The sequence below is a fragment of the Peromyscus californicus genome, unplaced genomic scaffold, assembly GCF_007827085.1.
Source record: "Peromyscus californicus insignis strain IS unplaced genomic scaffold, ASM782708v3 Scaffold_7__1_contigs__length_154581171, whole genome shotgun sequence".
NCBI lineage: Eukaryota > Metazoa > Chordata > Mammalia > Rodentia > Cricetidae > Peromyscus > Peromyscus californicus.
Genome location: NW_026294595.1, coordinates 62,938,185 through 62,952,638, shown reverse-complemented (window position 1 = coordinate 62,952,638; position 14,454 = coordinate 62,938,185). Strand labels below are relative to the sequence as shown.

General features: G+C 36.5%; 1 protein-coding gene and 1 pseudogene across 1 annotated transcript; both read left to right on the top strand.

Annotated features, from left to right (window-relative positions):
• Window positions 1-215: 215 nt before the first annotated feature.
• Window positions 216-1,161, top strand: LOC128101631 (olfactory receptor 8K3-like). Its single transcript, XM_052724912.1, is given in 2 exon segments — window positions 216-590; window positions 592-1,161. Coding segments are annotated over 2 exon segments (945 nt in total).
• Window positions 1,162-1,621: 460 nt separating this feature from the next.
• On the top strand, window positions 1,622-11,436 carry LOC128100890 (olfactory receptor 8K3-like; annotated as a pseudogene).
• Window positions 11,437-14,454: the final 3,018 nt, after the last annotated feature.

Genomic DNA, 14,454 nt, shown 5'->3' with positions numbered 1-14,454 from the left:
GTTTGTTTCAAGCCATATATTTGCGTATTTGTGTATAGACATGTATAAGACTGTATGTACACCTTTTTAAATAGAATTATTTTCAAAAATGAATTCAAATGTTTGGAGATATTTCATTAAAGCTTATTTGAATAATAAAAACACACAAGATGAGATTTGAAAACTATTGACTGTGCAATGATCTCTACTCAGAACAGATTTTGCAATAAACCCTGATGGAGACCCACAACTTTACTGTGGTGACTGAGTTCATCCTGATGGGCATCACTGATTGCCCTGAGCTGCAAGCATCATTATTTGGACTGTTCCTCATCATCTATCTTATCACACTGGTTGTCAACTTGGGCATGATCATCCTCACCATGGTGGATTCTCAGCTGCAAACACCCATGTACTTCTTTCCCAGACACCTTGCTATCACTGATCTTGGTTATTCAACTGCTGTGGGACCCAAAATGTTAAGAAATTTTCTTGTAGATAAAAATATAATATCATTTTATTTTTGTGCTACTCAGTTGTCTTTCTTTAGTATGTTCATTGTTAGTGAATTTTTTATTCTTTTTGCAATGTCTTATGACCGATATGTAGCTAGCTATCTGCAAACCACTCCTCTACAATGTCAATATGTCACAAAAAGTATGTTGGGTCCTGGTGGCAATCCCATACCTTTACAGTGTATTTGTTGCTCTCATAGTCACCAGAAATATTTTCTCTTCCACCTTCTGTGGACACAATGTTATCAGTCATTCCTACTGTGATGGTGTCCCATTGATATCTCTGCTCTGCTCAAATAAGGAGGAAAATGAAATGATAATTTTAATCTTATCAACTATTGACTTGATTTCTTCTCCACTTATCATTCTTGCATCCTATCTGCTCATTCTCAGAGCTATCCTCAGGATGAACTCAGCTGAGGGCAGACGCAAGGCTTTCTCAACCTATGGGTCCCATCTGACAGTGGTCACTGTCTTCTATGGGACTTTGATATTTATGTATGTGCAACCTATGTCCAGTCACTCCTTCAACACTGACAAAGTGGCTTCCATCTCTTATACCCTAATTATCCCTATGTTGAATCCCTTGATCTACAGCTTGAGGAACAAAGATGTAAAACAAGCCCTTAAAAAGACAGGAAAAAGAATACAAAATATCTTCTCCTAAAAACACATGTTGTAAGATGTCATACTTCACCACAAATTCATTTAAACGCTTTATAAGCTTCAGAGAAGAAAACAGTAAAAGTCAATCCTTCTCTGAAGAGGAGACAGATTATAAACAAAACAATTGAAAAAATGAGGTAGCACAGAATAATTCTTTTAAAGTGTATAAATCTAAACAAGGTAACAATATGTTTGCTATATGTGAATAAAGAGAGAGACAGGTGTCTCTGATGATTGAAATTATTTTTGTGAATTGAACTTTACAATAAATTGTATGGTGTTCATGTATATCTAACTATTTATTTGTGTTACCTACATTGTTAATATTTACATATTTGATATTCATATATATTTCTATAAACACTTAAAGAATCTTTTTTATTTAATTTAATTTAATTTTACATATCAGCCAATGGAATCAAATTGAAGACAATTGACACACTTAAAGAATCTTGATCACCATGTTAGAAAAGTAAGATTTATCACTTTGATATTAAGATCCCAGCAAATGAGATCACACAGAGGTTTTCTTTCCAAAGGGACTCTTATGTCCTGATTTCACATCACTTTTCTTTTACATTACCTCCCATATGATTGCAATAGAAATAATGAATGTCATATATTAATGATTAAATAGTTCATAAATTAAATGTGTCATCTAATATTGTGTAAGTCAGAGCATACGTATGTGTGTGTGTGTGTGTGTGTGTGTGTGTGTGTGTGTGTGTGTGTGTGTGTGATTATGTTAGTTGTCTTGAATTTTCTATGGCAGCTTTTATCCCCTTTGTTTTATTACTGAACTAATCTTAATTTCTTATTTCCCATTTCTCTTTACTGAATGATTTAATGTTTTCTTTTCACATGGAAAGTACATTACAGGTAAGATCTCTACTAAGTTTTGATTACTAGAAGAAATGCCACCCCTATAATTATTTGGGATGTGGAGTCAAGAGGACTGCAATCATCTCTGACTATATAGCTATGATAAGGTCAATCAGGGCTTACAAAACATACTTAAAAAGTGTATGCAGCCATGAAAATTATCACCAGGCTGATAATAAAATCTATGACAATATAATGTTTATAATCCATATAAAAAATCAAACTTTGTCATTCCTGGATCTTGGGCATTATTTGATAGACAACATCTCTGACTCTACCAACCAAATATACAATACAATATTCAGATAAACAGCATTTAATTATATATTAAAACTTAAAATGGTGTTTAATTTAAAAAACTTGCCAGTTGGTATGAACACTATGTTGTCTGAAAGAAAAAAAACTCCAAATCATGTGTGAAAAGCAGTTCAACATCACAAATATTCTTGACAATAGGAGCTAATGTGTTTTAAATAGTGCTCAAAATATTTTTCTGTCCTTCAAGAGCAGCAGAAGAGGCTTTACTCCAGAAGCACTGTGTGTTTATTTGGTTGTGTACTTTTCCCATCATTCAGCAATTTCCATTTTGCTAATTTCTAACCAGAAGATAAATAAGACATAATCCCTCTGGTGCATTTCCTGTGGGTTTTATCACTGATGGTTAAGTGTATATAAACAAGGTGAATTAGGGGCATTCATAGCGTATTCAAACTTGAATGTGCTGTTCCTTGGGTAAGAGTGAACTACAGAATAGCTGAAGGATTTGGGTGGGACTGGAATTTAAAATTTCAGGATTAACTGTACTATTTTGCCTTAAACATTTTATTTAATACATGTTGTTTTTGACTGTGGTGTGCAAGTCACATATTTTATCAAATTCTGATTTACTTAGAGTACTGACTAGTAATCAAAACCAATGTTTTCTCAAAGGCAAAGAAATACATGGAGAATTTTCTTACTTATGAATTCCTGGCTTGTTTCTAGCCAGCTTTTCTAGCTTAAATTATCCTTTTTCTCTTTAACTACACCTTGCCTCTAGGCTTTAATCTTTATTTATACTATATATTTTTCTTTGCTTCTTACTCTGTGGCTGGCTGTGTGGTTGAGCCCTGGCTGGCCCCTGGCATCCTCCTTTCCTTCTCCTTTTCTAGCTCTACCCCTTTCTTTTTGAGCCTAGGTATTGGCCATTTGGTTCATTATTAGACCAATTAGGTGTTTTAGGCAGGCAAAGTAACAAAGCTTTACTTAGTTAAACAAATGCAACATAAAACAATGCAACCAATCTTTTCATCATTAAACAAATATTCCACAGCATGAACAAATGCAACATATCTTAAACTAATATTCCACAACAGTTTTTTGTCACACCCAAGAATCATTGCAAATGCCATTTTACAACAATTTTAAGAAACCATGTTTCCTGTAATATTTTTAATTGTCTCATATTTTCCTAGAATATTTATGAGCTAAAACAAGTGTATAATTTGTAATATTATTATATGTCTGAATTACAATAAAAATTCATGGTAGTGAAAGATTAAATTATATGATGAAGGAAATTTATATCAAAAATTCATTAAGTTAAGAATGGACAGAGATATATAATCCTAAATAAGGGAAGTATTAAAATTTACCATTGGGTAATAAAGGTTCATACTGGGATAGCCTGTGTGTATCTCATGCATTTCACGACAGTTTCTCATTTTTTCATCTTTTTAGATTCATCCAAAAATATAAGCCTCCATCCTGTTGGGTGTACACATCATGTACAGCAAACATTTTTTTCAAGTGAGTTATTATAACCAGTGACCGTTTTGAAGTCCCTGTGATCATCATGTTTGCAAATTGTGACCACGGAGTATAGAATCCCTGAAATATTGTGTCTCCCTTCATCTTTTGAATAAGCAATACAAAGTCCTCCTATTTTCATTTATGCTGAAAAAGTATTTCATTCATCCAAAATTGTTTTTCCAAATGAACTTTTCTATACACTAGGTCAAGGTGCAAGAGATGGCTAAGATATATCACATACTATTTTATTTATTCAAATAAAGAGAAGCCAAGGTGTGATGTGCTACAATTTTCTTATTAATATATATATAAATACATTGACTAAGTTTTATGACTCTAGCTGTCTTATCCATAAGTGTTAGGATTCTACATATCTCCACATGTTACTGAAGTTGTCTAAATTATCGAAAACTCTCAGTAGGTGTCTGTATTGTAATTGGTATGAATCTTATGTAGTATAGCAAAATATAATATAATTTGTAAATGTCTAATGGTAACTTTAATGACACAAGAAACAAAAAATAAAAGGATAATAATTTTTACCCCAATATGTGTAACTCAAATGTTCTACAATTTCTAAGATTTATCTTGCTTTTCTCATCTGTAATACATTTACATCTCCACATGAGTCTGTCCAGCAAGGTTTATCAGCTTTTTAATTTTACGATTTGGAGCTATGTATGTTTACATATTTGACAAATGATCATAATCCCATGTCATAGTTTTACTATAATCATGAGATGAAGGTGACAATTTATGTTGCTTTTGGCAAAGGAAATTATTAAAATTAACGAAGTAATGAGATTATGTATGTATGTCTTTTTTATTTCATTAGAAATATATCATTCATATTGGTTTCCAAAATAAAAATAAAGTCATCCTATATATTTGGAAACTGCTTATAAAACTGGTACCTCTATTTAGAGCAGGTTTTCTGATGAGATAGTGGAGGCCCACAACCTCACAGTGGTGATGGTTCAATCCTGAGAGGCATCACGGACCAGCTGCAGGCACCATTGCTCAGACTGTCATTCATCATCTATCTGATCTCATTAGTTGACAACTTGGATATAAATAGCCTCACCATGATAGAAAACAGGCTACAAATACCCATGTACTTCTTTCTCAGGCATCTTGCTACAAAATGTCTTGACTATTCAACTGCAATGGGACCCAAAATGTTAAGAAATTTTCTTGAGTATCAAAATAAAATATCATTTTATTTTTGTGTTACCCAGTTGTCTTTCTTTATTATACTCATTGATAGTGAATTTTTATAGTATTTTTATTTTATAATTAACTTAATTTCACATATCAACCACGAATTCCCCTATCCTCCCTCCTCCCATCCCCCATCCCTTCCCCCAAATCCACTCCCCACTCCCACCTCCTCCAAGGCAAGGTCTCCCCTGGGGAGTTAGCCCAGCAATGCAGACTCAGCCAAGGCAGGTCCAGTCTCCTCCTCCCTACATCAAAGATGAGCAAAGTGTCTCAGCATAGGTCCCAGGCTCCAAAAAGTCAGACCATGCACCAAGGACAGGTCCTGGCTACATTGCCTGGGGCCCTCCTGAACAGTTCAAGCTAATCAACTGTCTCACTTATCCAGAGGGCCTGGTCCAGTTCCATGGGGGTTCCTGCGCCATTGGTTCACAGTTCATGTGCTTCCACTAGTTTAGCTATTTGTCCCTGTGCTTCCTCCAATCATGACCCAGCTATTCCACTCTTGGGCATATACCCAAGGAATGCTCAATCGTACCACAAGGGTACATACATGCTCAACTATGTTCATAGCAGCATTGTTTGTAATAGCCAGAACCTGGAAACTATCTAGATGCCCCCCAACTGAAGAATGGATAAACAAAATGTGGTACGTATACACAACGGAGTACTACTCAGCAAAGAAAAACAATGACATCATGAGGTTTGCAGGCAAATGGATGGAACTAGAAAAAATCATCCTGAGTGAGGTAATCCAGACTCAGAAAGATAAATATGATATGTACTCACTCATAAGCTGATACTAGATGTAAAGCAAAGGATAACCAGACTGCAACTCACAACTCTAGGGAGGCTACCTAGTAAAGAGGACCCTAAGAAAGACACAGGGATCACCCAATGACAGAGAAATAGATAATGAAATCTACATGAGCAAACTGGGGGTGGGGGTGGAGGAGAGAGGGAGGTCCCAGCTGGATCAGGAGCAGTGTGGGAGAATAGAGAGGGAGATACCATGATGAATGAAGATCCCAGGGGAATAGCAAGAAGCAAAGTGCTAGAGAGGTCTCCAGAAATCCACAAAGATACCTCCACTGTAGACTACTGGCAATGGTCGAGAGAGTGCCTGAGCTGACATGCTCTGGTGATCGAATGGCCGAACACCCTAACTGTCATGATAGAGCTCTCATTCAGTGACTGATGGAAGCAGATGTAGAGATCCACGGCAAAGTCCTAGGTAGAGCTCCAGGAGTCCAATCAGCAAGAGAGAGGAGGGATTGTATGAGTAAGAGATATTGAGAACATGGTTGGAGATAGTGAAATTTTTATTCTCTCTGTATTGTCTTGTGACTGTTATGTTGTCATCCTCTTCACTGAAATTATGTCACAGAGAGAATGTTGGATATTAGTCACCATTTCTTATCTCCATGGTATAATTGTCTCACTTCTACATATCACAAAGGTTTTAACTTTATCTTTCTATGGCCACAATGTCATCAGTCATTTGTACTGTGATGATCTTACCTTGTTATCTTTGTCCTTCACAAATACACATGAAATTGAGTTGATAATTTTAATCTTATCAACTTTTAATTTGCTTTCTTCTCTTCTGGTAGTCATTATGTCCTATCTGTTCAACCTCACACCTCTCTCAGGAAGGACTCAGCATAGAGCAAAAGGAAGGCTTTCTCTACATGCAGGTTCCACCTTACAGCAGTCATTGTCTTCTATGAGACTTTGATATTTATATATTTGCAACCTATGTCCATTCACTCCTTTGACACTGATAAAATGACTTCCTTCTTTTCCACCCACATTATTGATATGATAAATGAGGTTTGCAGGCAAATGGATGGATCTAGAAAAAATCATCCTGAGTGAGGTAACCCAGACTCAGAAAGACAAACATGGTATGTACTCACTCATAGGAGGATACTAGATGTAAAACAAAGATGACTAGACTCCGACTCACAACTCTAAGGAGCCTACCTAGAGAACAGGACCCCAAGAAAGACACAGCGATCACCCAATGACAGAGACTTGGATGAGATCTACATGAACAACCTGGACGTGAGTGGGGGTAATGAAGGACAAGTTTCGAGGGAAAGAGAGTTTAGGGGAGTGGGAGATCCCAGCTGAATCAAGAACAGAGAGGGAGAACAAGAAATAAGAGACCATGATAAATGAAGACCACATGAGAATAGGAAGAAGCAAAGTGCTAGAGAGGTCCCCCGAAATCCACAAAGATACCTCCACAATAAACTACTGGCAATGGTCAAGAGAAAGCCAGAACTGACCTACTCTGGTGATAGGATGGCCAAACACCCTAATTGTTGTGCTAGAAATCTTATCCAATGACTGAGGGAACCGGATGCAGAGATCCATGACCAGGCCCCAGGTGGAGCTCCAGGAGTCCAATTGGCGAGAAAGAGGAGGGTTTGTATGAGTGAGAATTGTTGAGACCAAAATTGGAAAAAGCACAGGGACAATTAGCCAAACGAATGGAAAATCACAAACTATGAACCAATAGCTGAGGAAACACCAACTGGATCAGGCCCTCTGAATAAGTGAAACAGTTGATTAGCTTGAACTATTTGGGAGGCATCCAGGCAGTGGGACTGGAACCTCAGTGCATGAGCTGGCTGTTTGGAACCTGAGGCTTATACAGGGACACTTTACTCAGCCTGGGAGGAGGGGACTGGACTCGCCTGGACTGAATCTAGCAGGTTGAACTCAATCCCCAGGGGAGTCTTTGCCCTGGAGGAGATGGGAATGGGGGGTACGCTGGGTGGAAGGCGGGGGCGGGGGAGGCGGGAGGAGGGAGGATAAGGGAATCTGTGGTTGATATGTAAAATTAAATTAAATTATAAAATAAAAACATTATAATAAAAAAGAGGAACAAAGATTTAAAAGATGCCATTAAAAAACAATAGGAAAGCTATGCAATATTGTCTTGTACATTTCCTATATTGTTTAAAAGTTATCAAAATAATTAACAATAGTAAAATAAGTATCCATAAAGGGAAATGTAGAAGATATGCTCTTTGAAGAGGAGTCAGACTATATATATATATACATATGTATATATGTGTGTGTGTGTGTGTGTGTAATACATATATAGGAAAAAAATAAACAGTAACACATAAACATTGCTTAGAATGCAAGGACATTAGAAGAGCAATAGAATTTAAGTCTATGTTTGAGTGAGGGGAATAGGAGGTATCATCAGTATTTTTTATCTTAGCTATTCTGACAGGTGTAAGATGGTATCTCAAAGTCATTTTGATTTGCATTTCCCCAATGATTAAGGATGTTGAGCAATTCCTTAAATGTCTTTTGACCATTTGACATTCTTCTGTTGAGAATTCTCTGTTTAGATCTGCATCCCATTTTTTTAATTGGATTGTTTGGTATTTTGATGTCTAGTTTCTTGAATTCTTTATATATTTTCGAGATCAATCCTCTGTCAGACGTGGGGTGCATGAAGATCTTTTCCCATTATCTAGGCTGTCATTTTGTCTTATTTACTGTGTGTCCTTTGCCTTACAGAAGCTTCTCAGTTTCAGGAGGTCCCATTTATTGATTGTTGCTCTCAGTGTCTGTGCTACTGGTGTTATATTTAGGAAGTGATCTCCTATGCAAATGCATTCAAGGCTACTTTCTACTTTCTCCTCATGAGATTGAGTATAACTGGATTTATGTTGAGGTCCTTGATCAATTTGGACTTGAGTTTTGTGCAGGGCAATAGATATGGATCTATTTGAATTCCTACATGTTGACATGCAGTTATTCCAGCACCATTTGTTGAAGATGCTTTCTTTTTCCCATTTTACAATTTTGGATTCTTTGTCAAAAATCGGGTGTTCATAGGTGTGCAGATTAATGGCAGGGTCTTCAATTCAATTTTATTGGTCCACATGTTGATTTTTATTTTTGTTTTTTCAAGACAGGGTTTCTCTGTGTAGCTTTGTGCCTTTCCTGGAACTGACTTTGTAGCCCAGGCTGACCTTTAACTCACAGAGATCCGCCTGCCTCTGCCTCCCAAGTGCTGGGATTAAAGGTGTGCACCACCACCGGCCTGGCCACACGTGTCAGTTTTTATGACAAAATCAAGCTGCTTTTATTACTAGAGCTCTATAGTAGGGCTTGAGGTAAGGGATGGTGATGCCTCCAGAAGTTGCTATATTGAACTGGATTGTTTCAGTTATCCTGGGTTTTCTGTTTTTCCATATGAAGTTGAGTATTGTTTTGTCCAAGTCTGTGAAGAATTGTGTTGGTATTTTGATGGGGATTGCATTGAATCTATAGGTTGCTTTTGGTAAGATTGTCATTTTTACTATGTTAATCCTACCTATCCATGAGCATGGGAGATCTTTCCATTTTCTCATATCTTCTTCAGTTTCTCTCTTCAGAGACTTAAAGTGCTGTCATACAGGTCTTTCACTTGCTTATTTAGTGTTATCCCAATGTATTTTATATTATTTATGGCTATTGTAAATGGTAATGTTTCTCTGAATTTCTTCTTGACCTTTTTACCATTTGTATATAGGAGAGCTGCTGATTTTTTAAATCTTGTATCCCACCACATTATAGAAGGTGTTTATCAGCTGTAGGAGTTACCTGGTAGAATTTTTGGGGTCACAGATGTATACTATCATATCATCTGCAAAAAGTAAAAGTTTGACTTCTTCCTTTCCAAATGTTAGAGAGGGTGTGGAGCAAGGGAAGCACTCCTCCACTGTCGGTGGGAATGCAAATTTGTATAGTCACTATGGAAACCAGTATAGTGGTTTCACAAAATATTGGGAATCAATCTACCTCAAGATCCAGCTATACCACTCGGGCATATACCCAAGAAATGCTCAACTGTATCACAAGGACACATGACTAATTATGTTCATAGCAGCATTATTTGTAATAGCCAGAACCTGGAAACTATCTAGATGCCCCCCAACTGATGAATGGATTAAGAAAATGTGGTACATAAACATAACTGGGTACTTACTCAGCAGTAAAAAAAAAAAAGTGACATTATGAAATTTGCAGGCAAATGAATGGAAATAGGAAATATCATTCTGAGTGAATAACCCTGATTCAGAAAGATAAACATGATATGTACTTACTCATAAGTGGATACCAGATGTAAATCAAAGTATAATCAGACTATAACTCACAGCTCCAGACAAGCTAGCTAACAAGGAAGAACCTAAGAGGGACACATGGATCACCCTGGGAAGCAGAAATAGATGACACCTCCATGAGTAAACTAGGACTGAGGTGGGAACAAGAGTGCATAGGGGATGGGGGATGAGAACATAAGGAAACAGGATGGTTGAGCTGCAACAGGCATGGAATGGAAGATCAATGAAAGAGATACTTTGATAGAGGGAAACATCATGGGGATAGGGAGAATCCTGGTGGTAGAGAAGTTCCCAGGGATCCACAAAGATGACCCCTGCTTAGACTACTAGCAATAGTGGAGAGGGTGTCTGGACTGGTCTACTCCAGTAATCAGATTGGTGAATACCCTAACAGTCACCATAGAGCCTTCATCCAGTAACTGATGGAAGCAGATGCAGAGATCCACAGTCAAGCACCAGGCTGAGCTCCAGAAGTCCAGTCAAAGAGAGAGAAGAAGGATTCTATGAGTAAGGGGCATCAAGATCATGATGGGGAAACCTTCAAAGACAACCAATCCAAGTTAGTGGTAACTCATGAACTTTAGACTAACAGCTGTGAAACCTCCATAAGACTGCACTAGGCCCTCTGCATAAGCAAAACAGTTGTGTAGCTTGGTCTATATAAGGTAAGGGGAACCTTGGAAGTAGGATCAGGATCCATCCCTGGTGCATGAGCTGGCTTTTTGGAGCCCATTACCTATGTACCTTGCACAGCCTTGATGCAGATGGAGGGGCTTAGACCTGCCTCAACTGAATGTACCAGGCTTTGCTGATGCTCCATGGGAGGTCTTGCCTTTTCAAAGGAGGAAGGAATGGGGAATGGGTGGGGGGGCAACCTGGGGGCATAGGAATAGGGGAGAGAGTGTAATCTATGGTTGGTGTGTAAAGTGAGTAAAATGTTTCTTAATAAAGAAAAAAAGTTGTCAGGAGGATTTAAATGGATGCTGTACTTCAGATATTATAATAAATCATGCAATGTTAATGTGTGTCTTTGTTTTACCTTCTATAGGTGCATTGTTTATATTATAGCATTTTTAAACACTTATAAGTTGATTGAAAAGAATTAAACTTTATCAGTTTATCAAGATGTGAAATGTATTGCTTAGATATTAAGTTTTCATTCATATCAATGTAGTCATCTCCCATATTACAGCCAGATATAATGCTCTGATCTCTCATTGTTGCATTATTTTCAGATAAGACCATAATGGTGCTCACTAGCTTGATATATTTATTGATTATACAGGAATTAATTTCAATTGATCATTTAATTCTGTCTAATCCAGAGCATATGTATATATAAGTGAATGGACTGATTGTGATACATGGATTGAGTTCTCTATGAAAGCATCTATTATGTTACTTTTATTCTGTTAATGGCCTAATCATAATTCCTTACTACCATTTCTCTTTAATGGATAGATTCTGTATTCTTTATATACAGAAAACAATATTTGTTTAAAAGTCATGTGCTAAACTGTCTATGGAATGGAAAGCCTAATTTATAATGTGATGGCAGTAAGATCAGAACTTCAAGACCAGCCTTTGCCACATAGTTGAGGCCATCTGGGATTAAAACATGATTTTAAAATGAAGCACTAGTAACATTCATAAAGGAATTGTTCTAAGTTTTGCTTTACTTTGAACTGTGGATATGCCATCAAAGCCGAATAAACACACCATCATCTAAATGGTGCTGACTTAGATATTGAGCCAGGACTTTAGGCAGTTCATACCAGATACTTGAGTTCTGCCTGAACACAATCTCTCACCTGAAATCCATGCATTTAATACAAAATTAATATACACAGTATATTACTGTTACTATTTTTTTTTTTGGTTTTTTGAGACAGGGTTTCTCTGTGTAGTTTTGGTGCCTGTCCTGGCTCTCACTCTGTAGAGCAGGCTGGCCTTGAACTCAAAGAGATCCACCTGGCTCTGCGTCCCAATTGCTGGGATTAAAGGCGTGCGCCAACACTGCCCAGCTACTGTTACTATTAAAACTTAGAAAATAAATTAGTTTTTTTCATTTGCTGATAATTTGAATATGACACATATTTGAAACTATCTGACAGCTCATATCATTATGAATTTGTTCATCTAAATAGTTTTTATATTTATGGTGGTATGTTCATGTGAATAGGGATGTCAGAAGATGCCAGAAAATTACAGATCTCCTAAAATTGGAGTTACATGTGTTTTTAAGGTACATGCTGTGAGAACTAGGAATCTCTTCAGATCTTTAGTAAGAGCACCATGCAATGAAAAATAGCTTAGCCATCTCTCTATGGAGTAAGCACTTCAAGTACCAGGGGGGGGGAAAAGTCTCTCAGTGAAGAGGAAAAACTCAGGCCTTTTCCCATAGATTTTGATTTGTTACTTGATAGGGAATTGTCACATTGCTACTTTTTAACTGGAAGATAAATTAGGTATAATCGCTCTGTGATATGTCCCCTGGGCTTTTAAGCACTGATAATGTAGACACTTCTTTTCAGTTAATAATTGTCTATTAATCCTTAGGAAACTGGATGAAATAGATAAATGCACATATACTCACAAAAGAGAAACTTTTTTAGATATTGTGTATATTTTGATCATGATTTATAATTTTGATAGAATAATATTAAGGTATAATATTTTAACTGTAATATATAATTATCACATAATACAATTATATTATATAATTATTATAACTATAGTATTATACTATAATGATATATTATATAGTATATGCAATATATGATGTGATAGTATTATACTATAATAATGTTATAGTTTTTAAAAAGTTTACATGTTGGTCACTTCAGAGAGACAAGGACAAGACATCAATAATGCAACCATTTCAACTCAGCTGATAAAGTAACAAACAAAAGATAAAATATTTAACAGCATTATATTTTATCCAAGAAGAAAATAAATTTTAGATAAATTAACAAACTTTGTATAAGTTTGAAAATATCCACCTTACAAAAACTATGGATTTGTAGTGTAAGATATTAAATTAAAAAGCACAATAATGTCTAAAATATATCTAACTCATTGGATTTTATTGATGAGTACGTAGATTTGTACTCACCTATGACACCTTGCATTAGAGTGATACCTGCTAGTGCTTACTGCTAACAACAGAGGGAATCTGATAGAATGCAAAGCATAAATTTATCTTGGGGAAAGCCGACAAGTTATTAGGGTTCAATATAAGATAACTATGTCTCAAAAAGTTAAATAAATAATGTGTAAAATAATAAGCAAGCTGAAGAAATAATAATTTAGTGAGGTGAATTCACACGCCATAAACAATCTTAGTGGTGATTATTGCATTTTGATATTATGCACCCACCACCTGCCTCAAGGTCAAATTCTGTTTTTGAAACTTTTGTCATGATAACTTGATTAAAACATTTCTCCCTTCCTTTTACTTTTTCCAAACTCTCCCTTCTCACCTTCAAATGTGTGGCCTCTTTTTTCACTATTTACTAATGCATGCATATGTGTAGAAGGATATGCATATATATATACCTAAATATAATCTTCTCAGTCCATGTAACATTACTTGTGTGCAAGTTTACAGAGCTGGCAGTTTGGGATTGAGCAAGCAATCACTGTGCTCTTCCCTGAGGAAGTCACCTCTGTTTCCCCAGCTTTCCTCTGTTGTCTCTAGTTCTTTGTGCAGGAAGGAGGCCTAGTGTGCTTTTCCCCATCCAGCTTGACATGATCATCGCTGGCTTCTTTGTTCATGTCACATTTGTTTAGTCACATCAATCAGACTTTATGGATGTAACTTCGGATATTACACTCTGATTTTCACTAATTTTTTTTTCATGAAATATATTTTGATCATGCTTTTCCCATCACTCAGACCATCCCAGGACCTCCCCTCCACCCTACTTAACCAATTTTATGTTCTCTCTGTCCCTGCCCCTGGGTCTGCCCCTCTCTCTCTTCCTTTCACTCTCCCTAACCCACTCTCTCTCTGCAACCACAAAAGTCAAACAAAATAACAACAGAATAAAACCACAAAACTGAAACTAAGACAAAATAATGCCAAATCAGAACAAACACTTCCATTTCAAAGTGATTTGGTAATCACTCCTCTCCAATCGCTCACTTCCTCAGGGAACTAGAAATACGTTTTCTAAACCTATGGTTTTTTTTTTTTTCTGTTGTGTTTATTTTTGCGAATTATTCATGATAAAGATGATTTTAGTTTCTTGACTCCATTTTAA